The 15,623-nt window shown below is 46.3% G+C and overlaps 1 protein-coding gene across 1 annotated transcript in view; it reads right to left on the reverse strand.

Moving 5' to 3' along the window:
• The window catches only part of LOC105476700 (moesin), a 75,750-nt gene extending 70,908 nt beyond the window's left edge, over window positions 1-4,842 (reverse strand). Inside the window, exon 1 of the mRNA XM_011732864.2 lies at window positions 4,633-4,842. Coding sequence (XP_011731166.1) covers window positions 4,633-4,644 — 12 coding nt within the window. The 5' untranslated portion in view covers window positions 4,645-4,842. The remainder of the gene's footprint in view (window positions 1-4,632) is intronic.
• Between the last annotated feature and the right edge of the window lie 10,781 nt (window positions 4,843-15,623).

The raw sequence follows: 15,623 nt of genomic DNA on the forward strand, positions 1-15,623 counted from the left end.
TCCAAAGTGACAACTTCTACACCACAAATTAGAACCTGGAATTGAAAAGTTTTTCAGCTCTAAGCATGAAATAGAAGGAGGGATGGACAGCAAAGCCAGTCAATCGTGAAAATACCACCCCCTTCACTTGAACCAACAGACTACCCCAAAGGAGACCACATTTGTACCTGTTTTTCCCCTTTGCAAGCAAAGTAATAGAGCAGGTGGCAAGGAAAGAAGATTGTGAGTTAGGAAAGAGGCATATGATAAATTCAATTCTATCTTTGAAAGATTGGAGACAGACTGTTTGCAATCTGTAACAATGCCAAACTTCCAGCAGCTATGGTTATGAAACGCCTAACTCTGGTAGTGTTGGTAGCCAGATCTTCTCCCCTCTGGGGACCCTGAGTTTAGAAATTCCAGTGGGGGAAACTCCCAGAAAGATACAAAGGGACCTAAGACAGGCTGTTGCCATGCAACACCAGAACAGAGTTCAGAATAATTGTAGCTGTCATATTATCTCATCCAGAGAGAATTAGATTTGGAGGCAGGGGAATAGACTAGATGACTTCCAAATGTCCTTTCCAGCTCCATCATTCGGTAAAGCAGTTTCATGGGAGCAGGAGGTAAGAGAAAAGTAAGAACAACACCCTAAAACAAGCTACTGTTGCAGGCAGCTAGAGAACGGAAAGTCAGAAGATTAGTGGTCAATACTACTTCTATCACTGACTCACAGAGCAACCTTTCCCTCTCCAAGCCTAACACGAGAGTATAGATTAGTTAGTGTGGGTCCCACAAAGGCCTTCCTGCCCCACCAGCCCCCTCCCTACCCAGAGGGCTGTTAAAAGAAATGTGTAAAGAAAATTCCCAAGATGGTTCCTGCTCTGTCTCTATCATCTACACTTTCACAAAGGGCCAAGTGAACTGAAGAACCAAAGTCGAGAGATGCAGGATCCTCTCTCATACAACCTCTCTTCCTGATCCTTTTCCCCACACTTAAGTCTGCAGGCAGGGCTGGTTCAAGGGTTAAAAGACTGAGATTCTGGCTCCTATTTACCAAGTACCACTTTAGTGCCACTCGAGTGGCTCAAGTAATGCTAGGAATGGCAGGAGAATAAACAGTTCACATAGCCTCTGTTAAAGTTTAGCTGAATGCTGACCCACACACCTTCAAATACTTCAAGGATCTAGGCTCTATGTCTGCTCACATTGATGGTCCCATCAAATGACCACTTGATTGCCTTTCCCCTGATCTGTTGATCTATGGCTAAAACCCCAGCAGATCAAAGAGGTGTTTCACCAAGACTAACCCTCTAACTAAGACCTGGATTCAAGTCCTAGCTTTGCAACTGGCATACTGCATCACTCTAGGTTAGTCTCCCCCTAACATGGTTTCAGTTTCATCATCTATACAATGAGAGGAATTGGACTTTGTAGTTGTAGAGAGCCTTTTCAATACTAGCATTTAATAAATCCCAGAAACTCAAGAACATCTCAAAAATTCAAAACACTCTTTTTTTAGGAAATCCAAGAAAGCCTCAAGTCTTTTGTGATCTTAAAAGAAAAAAATTAAAGAAGGTAGGGAGGGGGAAAGGCCTTTTCAAAAATATATATATAACTGTCATCATCACCAAAAAATGTAGATGGCAATTAATAAGCTTTTCCATTCTGGCTACTAAAGCAGACTCAGGAAACTGGCAACCAGAAGCAGAGTCCAAGGAATGGCAAGAAGGCAAGGGTGGCGGTGGATAGTGAGGCATGTTTTTTTTGTTTTTTTGCTTTTTTGTTTTTGAGACGGAGTCTCACTGTGTCGCCCAGGCTGGAGTGCAGTGATGCGATCTCGGCCCACTGCAACCTCCGCCTCCCGGGTTCAAGCGATTCTTCTGCCTCAGCCTCCCAAATAGCTGGGATTACAGGTGCACACCACCACACCTGGTTAATTTTTGTAATTTTAGTAGAGACGGGGTTTCACCATGTTGGTCAGGCTGGTCTCGAACTCCTGACCTCGTGATCCACCCGCCTTGCCCTCCCAAAGTGCTGGGATTAAAGGCTTGAGCCACTGCGCTCGGCCGGCATGTTTTAACAGATATAGGGGTGGTTGGGCTGACTAGGAGGGACAATTAGCTATAAAAGTGAAACCAACCCTAGATAGGCTGTAGACATGCTGCATATGAATGAAGGAGTTTGATTTTCCACACCTTTCTCTATCTGTCATATGCTAGAAATGGCCTAAAGCACATAAATGAAAATGGAGCAGAGAAAGGGAAATTTTTTCCCCTTTTAATTAACATTACTGGTTGGTATTCAGTGAACTAGGGTGTGCCCCTGAACACCTCGGCCTTGGTATGAGGAATAAGAAAAGTAACAGGAGGCATGTGGTGACACTACTGAACCTTACCAGGAGACCACACAAATGCCAACCTTGGCCACTTTGCTCAAATTACTCATTTCCTTTTATCTGAGGCCCATAAAGGTCTGAGAACAGGGGCAATTTGTTTGGAGCAAGAAAGGGAACTCAAATGTCAAGAACTCAATCATTGGGTCAGAATAGAGGGTCAATGAGATGAGCATCAGAAAGCCTGGACCCCAATCTTGGCTCAGTCACCATGTGCCCTTAGGTAGGTCTTTCCCTGTAGGTCTCAATATCCTCATTAGTTTTATGTTTTTGTTTTTGTTTTTAAGAGAGTTTTACTAAATAGATAGTCTCCAAAGTCCCTTTCAGGTTAAGATTCTACGGTCTTAACAGACATAATATAGTTGCTTTTCCTAAAAGTTGACCATTCCTTGAGTCGAAGCATAGAAAATTCTCTAATGCTTCCAGTCTATCAAAACTCAGCCCTCTCCCTCCAATTTGATTCAGGTTTCAGTCAATCTGCATAAAAATGCCTTCAGTATTTAGGTACCTTCATTACTCCAGGACTGACTACAAACAGCTTATACTTCAATCTCTCTCCGTTCCCAGGAAAACAATAAACACACTGTCTTGTCTTCTTTTCCACTTTGACTCAGATGAGACATTAATGCAAGTTTGAGGCAACTTCCAGGCCCATGAAGTTGTGTTTCAAAGTGGGCTATCTCAGAATTGAGGATGAGATATGCCACTACAGAAGAAAGGCCATGGAGCAATGTCTATTCCCAGGGATCCACCCAACTGTTCAGGCAAAGCCGCACCTTAAGAGGAGTCAGGACTCAACCGCAGAAAGAGACCCAAAGAGCCGCTCCTGACAGGATCTTTATAATCCTGTTTTGGCAGACAATGGGGTATTTTCCCCTCTCTCCAAAACCATTACTCACTCTCTCTTTGGGGGCAGGGGTTAGGGAAGAAAGTGTGTAAAAGTCGCATGTCCTAAAACCACAAGCAATTTAAAGGAGACAGACAGTGAAGCACATACTTTTTGAAAACTTGGTGTTTCTGAAGGACAACGTTCTGGAAAGGCAAGAACGACTTGGCAGTGAGGCTGGTATACAGTAACGTGGCAACCAAAGCTCATCACAAACCCAAAAGGCTGGTCCCTCAACTTGCCTCCTCTCATCCCAGGGGCCTTCAGCCCTTTTCAAGGCTACTAGTCACTATCTCACCTCTACAAGTCTCAAGCAGTCCTGGGGAGACATATCTGGGAGCACTGCATTGCCTAGGCCAGCCCAACAAGCTGTTTGGCCTAAGGGACTCAAGCCAGGGTGGTCACCAGGCCTTTCTGAGCAAGGGAAGGGCCTCAGCAGCCATTTGGCATGACTTGCACAAAAGCAAGCAGAGCTCATTAGTCAGGCACACCCCTCCTCCCCTCTCCCTCCTGGGCATCCGGCCCCCCTATCCCCACTCCCAGGAGGCTTCTGTTCCTCTCATAACAGCCAGTGGGGTGGAGACGCATCCCCAAATCAACCACCACTCTAGAAAGGTGTGGCCCCACGAGAGAACCCACACCACACGAAATAGTCCGGAGGGGATAGGAGGAGATAGAGAGGCATTAAGCAACAGGAGGGGCAGGGATTTGGGGGTGGAGGGGAGGGAGAAACCGGTCCTCTCTCCCAGGAGATGAGGTAGGCCTCTCCTCAGACTGGTGCCTAAATAAGTGTTGGTGCTCTCGGGTGCATCCTCGATGACGATTTCCTCACATCTCTCTCCTCACCTCCTAGTGGAAAACAGCTGGAGCCACCCGGTGAGGCTGTGGGAAAGATGAGTGGGGGTGCCAGATCCGCCCCGAGCGGCTCCCTCCTTCCTCCCTGCTTCTCTGTTCCCATGGCCCCTCTTGGACATTGGCAGCCTTGCCCCAGAAATGTGTCAATTACTGAGTTGGGGAAAGTGTTGTCTTCTGGACCAGAATCCTCTCCTCTGTGCCCATGGCCCGTCAGAGAAAAGGGGAAACCCCAGGCCCCAACGAAGCCGTCCTCACTGTTGCATCTCAGACACAGGGAACTGGAACCTGAGAAAGAGGCAGGCCTCGCCCTGTCCAAACTTCCAGCCTGGACACCCCCTCAACCCCTGAGGGCGCACCAGACCAGGATCCCACTCCGGTCCCCTCCCTACCCTTGGCTATGGCGGAGGGAGCGGCGTCCCAGGCGGGCCGGTGGCTGGCCAAGCCCTCAGCCATCAGCAAAAGACTATGAGGCTCAGCCAGAGCCCTGGGGTCGACAGCGCCCACCCCCGGCACTCACCGTTTTGGGCATGGTGGCGGCAAAGGCAGCAGAGTTGGCGAAGTTTAGCTAGGACTGTCGGGCAGTGCTGAGCACGCAGTACACACGGCTCGGATTCGGTTGGCCGGGGACTCAGATTGGGTCCCTCACTAGCGTCGGGGCGACTGTTAGTCTTCCTGCTAACGGGCCACGACTTCACAAACCCCACCCAGGAAAGAGACGCCCCTGTCGCGCCGCCCGCTCCTTTATGTGGCCCGGCTTCCGCGCCGCTCCCCGCCCTCGCGCCCGCCTCCCAGCCGACCGCTGGCCTTGCCCCGCCCAGCCCCGCCTGGCCCGGCCGGGCGCAGCCAGACCACAGCGCCCACGTGGGAGGCCCCGGCTGGGCCCAGGCGGACCTAAGGTAGCTACCACTCCCGACCTAGACCCACCCCGCTCCTCTCCCACCCCCATCACAGCCCCCAGCCTTGCACGTCCTGGCCTTCCAGCCCCACCCCCACTCAGGCCCCAGACCCTGGGCCCTGACAGATGCTTACTTAGCCCCTGACTGCAACTTTCCACTGATGGGGAGCTCACTACCTATCACAGCTATCTTTTCCTTCTCTAGACAACTCTGGCTCTTAGAAAGTTCTTGCCGTGTCTGAACTCCTTTTCTCTATGGCTTCCATCCATGGATCTCAGTTCTGCTCCCTGAAGCCACACAAATCCCCTGTGGTCCCTAACAGCTCCTCAAAGGCCTGAAGATGTCAGGTCCACAGGAAACTTCTCTTCTTTTGACTAAATGCCTCACCTCTTCCAACACTTCATCCATTCTCTTCTGTAGGACTCTCCCCATTATATTTCCTACCCATCCTTGGTCAGTCCTCATTTATCTTTCCTTCCTCTAAATGCCAGTCTTCACCTTCCTCAAATCAGTGCCCTGATCCTTTAGCCCCTCCCCCAGTACATTCAGTTTCTGATGTCCTGATGAGGCTGGCTATAATTCCCTCAGGTTGGATGTGACCTCCCTAGTCCACACCCTTGGGGTTTGTCTGCGAGCTCCCTTTCTGCTTCTTGTCAAGGTCACAGAATCCCAGGATGGCAGTGTTCTAGACTGTTGAAGTCGTCTGGTCAAGTCTGAGTTTTAGGCTGAGTGTGGTGGCTCATGACTGTAATCTTAACACTTTGAGAGGCTGATGCAGGAGGATTGCTTGAGCCTAGGAATTTGAGACCAGCCTGGGGGAACATATCAAGACCCCTTCCCATATCTATATAAAAAATAAGTGAGGGCCAGGCACAGTGGCTCACTCCTGTAATCCCAGCACTTTGGGAGGCTGAGGCAGGCGGATCACCTGAGGTCAGGAGTTCAAGACCAGCCTGGCCAACATGGTGAAACCCCGTCTCTACTAAAATTACAAAAATTAGACGGGCATGTGCCTGTAATCCGAGCTATTCAGGAGGCTGAGGCGGGAGAATCGCTTGAACCCAGGAGGCGGAGGTTACAGTGAGCCAAGACTGTGCCAGTGCACTCCAGCCAGGGTGACACAGAGAGACTCTGTCTCAAAAATAATAATAATAATAAATAAGTGAGACCATACGCAGTGGCTTACACCTGTAATCCCACCACTTTGGGAGGCCGAGGTCTGCAGATCACTTGAGGTCAAGAGTTCGAGACCAGCCTGCTCAACATGGCAAAACCCCATCTCTACTAAAAATACAAAACAAAACAAAAAAATTAGCCGGGCTTGATGGCATGCGCCTGTAGTTCCAGGCACTTGGGAGGATGAGGCAGGAGAATCACTTCCGGGAGGCGGAGGCTGCAGTGAGCCAAGACTGGGCCACTGTACTCCAGCTTGGGTAATAGCTCGAGACTCAATCTCCAAAAAAAGTAAAATAAAATAAGTCTGAGTTTAGTTTGAAAGTGGCTGGCAATAGTCCTTTATTCCTCCCCTCCGCTGGCAACCGTGTGAAGGCATGGTCTGAGTATCCTTTGTGAGGTAAGGCACCACAGATGGTAAGCCAGTTTGAGACAATGGAAAGGATATTTGAGAGGTCAGGACACCTGGCTTCTACTCATAGCTCTGCCATTAACTCATCCTGTGACCACTATGTGGCCTTGGGTAATTCCCTTCCCCTCTCTGGGCTTGAGTTTCCATTTCTGTAGCAAGAAAGGACTGGACTCCTGGACTTCCAAGGTCTTTTCCCACTCTGACATTATAAAGGGATGAGAAAGGAAATATACTCCCTAGGACAATAGATGAGCCTAAGAGGATTGCATATGGGCTGGTCTTGCATTTGCATTCAGGAACCAGTAGTCTTATTCCATCCTCCTCTGCCTTCCTAGCCCAACAGTGTCACGATTCAATGTGCCTCGGTTTCTCTCACTGCTGACAAGATTGATTGATGTGTGCTAGGGTAAACAAAGTTCCCTGCCAAGATCATTTCCTTGAGCTAAGCATTTGTTCAAAGAGCAGCACTCATCGGAAAGTCCAAACAGTCTTCATGAGCAGTCGTCCCCAAGGAAGAGCAGCACTCACCAGAAAGCCTCAGCAGCAGGAGTAGCAATAGCAGCTCATCACACTCCTTAATACTGCCATAGGCCCTTTTTCACCAGATGTTCAAGGAACTCAACTGATTTCTTCACTCATGTTCACCTAGAACCCACAGGGGCCTGGCATGAAGCTAAATGCCTAAAGACAAAGAATTTACTTGGAGCTCCAACTTTCTGGAAAGTGGAAACTCCCTCTGTGTCATTCCCCACCTCCCATGCCAACCACTCCCGACAACACATATGCACAGGGGAGAGTTGGGTAGAGAGTGTCAAGCAGCTGAACACGCTACTAAAAGGGAAACAGGGACCAGGTGTGGTGGATCACACCTGTAATTCCAGCACTTTTGGAGGCTGAAGCAGGCAGATCACTTGAGGTCAAGAGTTCAAGACCAGCCTGGCCAACATAGCAAAACTCCATCTCTACTAAAAATACAAAAATTAGCTGGGTGTGGTGGCATGTGCTTATAATCCCAGCTACTCGGGAGGCTGAGGCAGGAGAATTGCTTGAACCCAGGAGGCAGAGGCTGCAGTGAGCAAAGATCACGCCACTGTACTCCAGCCAGAGTGACAGAGTGAGACTCCGTCTTAAAAAAAAAAAAAAAAAAAAAAAAAAAATGAAAGGGGGCATAGAAGTCCAAGCAGGGGCAGGGGGCGTCAGAGGCTGGGGGAGCTAAGAAATAGGAGGAAAGAGGGGCTGAGGGAGAAAGATGAGGTTGGACCTCTGGAGAGAAGAGGATGGGAAATAGAGGGAGAGCATAAACTATCAGAGACTAGTTAGTCCAGTCTCACTCCAGGTCAGGAGAACTGGGGATCAGAAAGAGGAAAGGACTTACTCAAGGCCAGACAGCTAATGTACAGAAGACAAAGAGCTCAGTTAAGAAGCTCTGGCGATAGTACAAGCAAGAAATTTTTTAAATATTATTTCCTCATGTTTTATTTTAGATACAAGGGGTACATGTGCATGTTTCTTACATGGATATATTGCACTCAGGCAGTGAGCATAGTACTCATTAGGAAGCTTTTCAACCCATGTCCTCCTCCTTCCCACCTCTAGTAGTTTTCAATGTCTGTTGTGCCCATGTTTATGTCTGTAGGTGCTCAATGTTAAGCTCCCACTTATAAGTGAGAACATGCGGTATTTGGCTTTGTGTTCCTGCACTAATTCACTTAGGATTATGGCCTCCTGTTCCATCCATGTTGCTACTAAGGACAATTTTATTCTTTTCTATGGCTGCACAGTATTCCATGGTGTATATGTACCATATTTTCTTTGTCCAGTCAACCATTTCTTTATCCAGTCAACCATTTTCTTTATCCAATTGACCACTGATCATGGGCACCTACATTGATTCCATGTCTTCGTTATTGTGAATAATGCCACGATGAACGTGCAAGTCCATGTGTCTTTTTGGTATAATGATCTATTTTCCTTTGGGTATATACCTAGCAATAAGAATGCTAGAACAAATGTAGCTGTGTTTTAAGTTCTTTAACAAATCTTCAAACTGCTTTCCACTGTGGCTGAAGTAATTCACATTCCTACCAATAGTGTATAAGCATTCCCTTTTCTCCACAGCCTTGCCAGCATTTGTTGTTTCTTTTTTGACTTTTTAATATTAGTCATTCTGACTGATGTGAGGTGGTATTTCATTGTGGGTTAGATTTGCATTTCTCTGATGATGTGTGATGACAGGCGTTTTTTGGTTTTTTTTTTTTCATATATTTGTTGGCCACTTGTATGTCTTTTTCTGAGAAGTGTCTGTTCATGTCCTTTGCTCATTAGTTTTTTTTGTTTTGTTTTGTTTTGTTTTTTGAAACAAAGTTTCACTCTTGTTGCCCAGGCTGGAGTGCAATGGCATAATCTCAGCTCACTGCAACCTCCACCTCCTGGGTTCAAGTGATTCTCCTGCCTCAGCCTCCCGAGTAGCTGGAATTATAGGTGTGTGTCACCACACCTGGCTAATTTTTGTATTTTTAGTAGAGACAGGGTTTCCCCATGTTGCCCAGGCTGGTCTCAAACTCCTGGCCTCAGGTGATCCACCCACCTCAGCCTCCCAAAGTGCTGGGATTACAGGCATGAGTCACCACACCCAGCCTTTTGCTCATTTTTTAATGGGGTTATTTATTTTTAGATTATTGATTTAAGTGCCGTATAGATTCTAGATGTTAAACCTTTGTCAGTTGAATAGTTTAGAAATATCTTCCTCATTCTGTAGGTTGTCTGTTTACTCTGTTGATAGTTTCTTTTTGCTGTGAAGAAGCTCTTTAGTTTAATTAGGTCTCACTTGCCAATTTTTGCTTTTGTTGTAATTCTTTTTGAGACTTAGACAAAAATTCTTCACCAAGGCCTATGTCAAGAAGGGTGTTTCCTAGGTTTTCTTCTGTGATTTTTATAGTTTGAGATCTTAAATTTAAATATTTAATCCATATTGAGTTAATTTCTGTATATGGTGAAAGGTAAGGATCTAGTTTCATGCTTCCACATATAACTAGCCAAGTATCTCAGCACCTTTTATTACATAGGGAGTTCTTTCCTATTGTTTGTTTTTGTCGACCTCATTGAAGATCAGATGGTTATAAGTGTGAGGCCTGATTTCTGAGTTTTCTGTATATTCTGTTTCATTGATCTATGTGTCTGTTTTTATACCAGTACCATGCTGTTTTGGTTATGATGGCCTTATAGTATACTTTGAAGTTGGGTAGTGTGATGCCTCCAGCTTTGTTCTTTTTGCTTAAGATTGTTGTGGCTATTTGGGCTCTTTTTTGGTTCCCTGTGAATTTTAGAACGGTTTTTTCTAATTCTGTAAAGAATGACATTGGTAGTTTGATGGGAATAATGTTGAATCTGTAAATTGCTTTGGGCAGTATGGCCATTTTAACGATATTGCTTCTTCCGATCCATGAGCACGGGATATTTTTTCATTTATTTGTGTCATCTCTGATTTCTTTGAGCAGTGATTTTTACTTCTCCTTGGAGAGATCTTTCACCTCCTTGGTTAGCTACTATACTCCTAGATATTTCATTTTCTTTGTGGCTATTGTTTTGTTTGGTTTTGAGATGGAGTATTGCTCTGTCACACAGGCTATAGTGCAATGGCACAATCTCGGCTCATTGCAACCTCCGCTTCCTGAGTTCAAGCAATTCTCCTGCCTTGGCCTCCGAGTAGTGGGGACTACAGGCATATGTCACCTTGCCTGGCTAATTTTTGTATTTTTACTAGAGACAGGGCATCACCATGTTGGCCAGGCTGGCCTCAAACTCCTGACCTCAGGTGATCTGCCCACCTCAACCTTCCAAAGTGCTGGGATTACAGGTGTGAGCCACAGCGCCAAGTCTCTTTGTGGCTATTGTAAATGGGGATGTGTTCTTGAGAAGAACTGGTACCAGTCCTACTGAAACTATTCTAAAAATAAATTGAGGAGGTGGGGCTAACTCATTCTGTGAAGTCAGCATCAGCCTAATACCAAAATCTGGCAGAGACGAAATGAAAAAAGAAAACTTCAGGCCAATATCCCTAATGAGCATAGATGCAAAAGTCCTTAACAAAATACTAGCAAATGAATCCAGCAGCACGTCAAAAAGTTAATATGCCATGATCAATAGGCTTCATTCCTGGAGTGCAAACCTGGTTCAACGTATACAAATCAATAAATGTGATTTGCCACATACACACAATTAAGAACAAAAATCATATCATTTCAATAGTACAGAAAAAGGTTCCAATACAATTCAACATCCCTTTATGATAAAAACCCTCAGCTGGGCACGGTGGGTCATGCCTGTAATCCCAGCACTTTGGGACGCCAAGGTGGGTGGATCACGAGGTCAGGGATCAAGACCATCCTGGCTAATACAGTGAAACCCTATCTCTACTAAAAATAAAATTTAAAAAATTGCCAGGTGTGGTGGCGGGCACCTGTAGTCCCAGCTACTCGGGAGGCTGAGGCAGGAGAATGGCATGAACCCAGGAAGTGGAGCTTGCAGTGAGTCGAGATTGCGCCGCTGCACTCTCCAGCCTGGGTGACAGAGCGAGACTCAGTCTAAAAAAAAACCAAAAAAAGCCCTCAACAAACTAGGCATCGAAAGAACATACCACAAAATAATAAGAGCCATCTATAGGTGACTCACGCCTGTAATCCCAACAGTCTGAGAGACCGAGGTGGTCAGATCACTTGAGGTCAGGAGTTCGGCACCAGCCTGGTCAACATGGTGAAACCTTGTCTCTACTAAAAATATAAAAATTAACCAGGCATTATGGCAGACACCTGTAATCCCAGCTACTTGGAAGGCTAAGGCAGGAGAATCACTTGAACTCGGGAGGCGGAGGTTGCAGTGAGCTGAGATCATGCCACTGCACTCCAGCCTGGGTGACAGAGGAAGACTCCATCTCAAAAAAATAAAACAAAACAAACAAATAAAAGAGACATCTATCACAAACCCACAGCCAACGTCATACTGAATGGGGAAAAGCTGAAAGCCTTTCCCCTAAAGAACTGGAACAAGACTTGGCCAGGCACAGTGGCTCACGCCTGTAATCCCAACCCTTTGGGAGGCCAAGGCGGGCAGATCACAAGGTCAAGAGTTCAAGACCAGCCTGGCCAATATGGTGAAACTCCATCTCTACTAAAAATACAAAAATTAGCCAGGCGTGGTGGCGCGTGCCTCTAATCCCAGCTACTTGGGAGGCTTAGGCAGGAGAATTGCTTGAACCCAGGAGGAGGAGGTTGCAGTGAGCCGAGACTGCACCTCTGCACTCCAGCCTGGCAACAGAGTGAGACTCCGTCTCAAAAAAAAGAAAAAAAAAAAAAGAACTGGACTGGAACAAGACAAGGATGCCCGTTCTCACCACTCCTATTCAACATAATACTGGAAGTCCTGGCCAGAGCAATCAGGCAAGTGAAAGAAATAAAAGGTGTCCAAATAGGAAAAGAAGAAGTCAAACTATCTCTCTTTGCAGATGATATGATTCTATACCTAGAAAACCACATAATCTCTGCCCAAAGTCTCCTAGATTTGATAAACAACTTCAGCAAAGTTGTAGAATACAAACTCAATGTACAAAAATCAGTAGCATTTCTATACACCAATAATGTTCAGGCTGAGAGTCAAATAAATAAAGCAATATATTTTGAGGGCTAGAACTAGAGAAGTAGTGCCTTCCTCCCCACTTCACCAAACAGAAGCTGGTTATGGTGATTATGGTCAATAGCTAGACATTGTTTAGGGGCTAGACATTAAACACTTTGGCTAGGAGGTACTCATCTCAGTTATGAACCCTGTCTCCAGAGCAGAGCAGAGGCAGCTGAGGTACTATCTTGTTCTTCAAGATGGCAGTGAAACAGCTTTGTTTCCTATCTCCTTGTGAACCACTTCACGCCTATATTGCCCAAACTTCTGACAGTCTCCCCACCTTACCCCCTACTGTGATCCTATTTGAACTGAGAGTTAGATCAATCATCCTGGGGCCAGAGTAATACCCATGAGTAGGTTTAGATCTGATGAGGGTTGTCAGTGTTTCTAGAGAGAAGACATAGAAATAGGAGCCATACATCTACACATAGGTTGGTTACTCTGTGAGAGGAACGTAAGGAGTATGAAGAGATTTGCGTTTTTAGACAACATAATTCAGAAAGTTCTAAGGGAGACAGGTAAGTCTTTTTCAAGCAGTACAGCTAATGAGGGCCAATATGAGCAGAAGTGGTACAGGGACACTCTGGAGCTGGAGTCCAAGGAAGCTAGGGTCATCTGAGTCAGTGGGCAGGAGATGCAAAGGAATATTTGATCAGGGCTTTAGGGCCAGAGTTGGGGTCCAGTTGGAAAGGCTCAGGATTCCTTGGGGCCTGGGAAGATTCTGGAGCTACAGCCAGTCTGGGCATCAAAGTCAAGGGAACAGCAAGCAAGAACTGCATGAAGCTGATTTATATGATGCTGGGTGCTATGGCACATGCCTGTAATCCCAACACTTTGGGAGGCCAAGGCTGGTGGATCACTTGAGGCCAGTAGTTCGAGACCAGCCTGGCCAAAATGGTGAACCCTATCTCTACTAAAAATACAAAAAATTAGCCGGACATGGTGGTGCGTACCTATGGTCCCAGCTACTTGGGAGGCTGAGGTAGGAGGATCACTTGAACACGGGAGGCAGAGGTTGCAGTAAGCCAAGATCACACCACTGTACTCCAGCCTGGGCAACAAAATGAGACTCCATCTCAAAAAGAAAAAAGAAAAAAGAAAAAAGGTGGCCAGCCACGGTGGCTCACGCCTGTAATCCCAGCACTTTGGGAGGCTGAGGCAGGTGGATCACCTGAGGTCAGAAGTCCAAGATCAGCCTGCTCAACATGGTGAAACCATGTCTCTACTAAAAATACAAAAATTAGCTAGGCACGGTGGCACATGCCTGTAATCCCGGCTACTCGGGAGGCTGAGGCAGGAGAATCGCTTGAGCCTGGGAGGTGTAGGTTGCAGTGAGCCGAGGTTGTGCCATTGCACTCCAGCCTGGGCGACAGAGCAAGACTTCATCTAAAAAAAAAAAAAAAGAAAGAAAGAAAGAAAAGAAAAAAAGAAAAATCAAGCTGATTTATATGAAAGTCTATGTCCAAGCTCAGCCAGGTGCGGTGGCTCACGCCTGTAATCCCAGCACTTTGGGAGGCCAAGGTGGGCAGATCATGAGGTCAGGAGATCGAGACCATCCTGGCTAACACAGTGAAACCCCGTCTCTACTAAAAATACAAAAAAATTAGTCAGGTGTGGTGGCGGGCGCCTGTAGTCGCAGCTACTCAGAAGGCTGAGGCAGGAGAATGGCGTGAACCCGGGAGGCGGAGCTTGCAGTGAGCCCAGATCGCGCCACTGCACTTGGGCCTAGGGGACAGAGTGAGACTCTGTCTCAAAAAAAAAAAAAAGAAAGAAAGAAAAAGAAAAAGAAAGCCTATGTCCAAGCTCAACAGAGAAATGAAATTGGACTTTTAATTATCTGCGCATATATTGTTCCCATCCTAGATCTAAGTTCACTGCAATCAAGAAGCTTCTGCATTTCAAGTGGCATTCCTCCTTCAGGGGATGCAGTGCAGTGCAGAAGAGGCAATATCAGAGACAGACTGGTTGGGGAACAGTCTTGAATCCTAGGGATACATTGCAAAAAGAATCCCTCCACCCGAACAATTCACTGAATGGTAGCAATTGAAAGTTCCCCATCACTCAAAACTTTCTGAGGGCTGTTTTTCATTTTCATCATTGTTGGAAAGTCCTTCTGCTTCACTCAGCACATTTGCTCTTGGGTTTTTCCTGCAGGAAGAATTAACTAAGCCCCTGAGATTGCTGTTCTAGCTTCATTCATAGAAGAGAAATGTGTCAGAGACAGATGAGAAAAAATATCAGCTTGGGGCCCCACATACTCTCTCTCTCTCTTTTTCTTCCCCTGGGTCAGTAGTGCAAACACTTGACTCTTTGTGCCCCTTACACAAAAAAAGAGAATAAACTAAAGTATTCTTTAGCTTATTATTTAGATACTGTTGTCTCCCCTAAGGAAAAAGACCCTCTCAACAGCATAATGTGGCTGAGAGTACAAACTGCAGTAGTAGGAAAATCATGCTTTTAACCATCCTCAGTCCTGTAGCTACTTCTTAAGAAAAAAAGCTTATTTGGGTAAAAGGAGAGAAGATAATATTAAACAAGGCACTTACTATGTGCTGAGCATTAGGGAGGCCATTTCAATATCTAACCCCAATGTAACCCTCACGAGAAATGACAGTTACATTGGTAGAAATGAAGACATTGAGGATCTGAGGAGTGATGTGACTTATCCAAAAGTCACATGTTTGTTGATTTCTGGATAGTGGCACAGGGATCTGGGCCCAGGTAGTGTCAGCCCAAAGTCCACCTTCATTCTGTCAGCCTGAATCTGTGACCTTCTCAGTCCTGAGCTATGACCAGACATACTTGAGGAAGGGGGTGTATTTTAAGATTCACATCACCCCTACACCTTAGTGGTCAGACTAATGGCTCAAAATAGCAGGTGGATAATCATAAGCAGTCTGATGAGGCGTTTTGCCAGTATCAAGTGTCTGGGAATATTTATTATTAATCACACTAATGGACCACCATGAGAGGACAAAGTTTCTCTCTGGCTTTTCATCTGATAGGGCTGGAAGCTTTTCAAGCACTTTCCCCAGCCAGCCAATATCAATTTAATTTGAGCCACTATCCTCTTGGAATATGAAATTGGCTCCATAGACAGGATCTCCCAGTCAAGTCATCAGCCCCCCAGCCCTGCCCCCACTGACCAGTCACCCTGCATATGTGACCAGTCTGCATGTGCCCAGAGAGAAAACAGCCTGCTGAGCTCATGGCCCGCCTGCAAACCATCTACAGCCATCTGTGACCGAGTGCCCGTTAAGTGTCAGGTTCTATGAGAGGCTCTGTGAGGGGTGCTCACACTCTTCTCCCCTCAAGCTCCCCTTCCCAGCAGCTCTGTATCTGTTGGTGGTTTTG

This window comes from Macaca nemestrina, chromosome X, assembly GCF_043159975.1.
Source record: "Macaca nemestrina isolate mMacNem1 chromosome X, mMacNem.hap1, whole genome shotgun sequence".
NCBI lineage: Eukaryota > Metazoa > Chordata > Mammalia > Primates > Cercopithecidae > Macaca > Macaca nemestrina.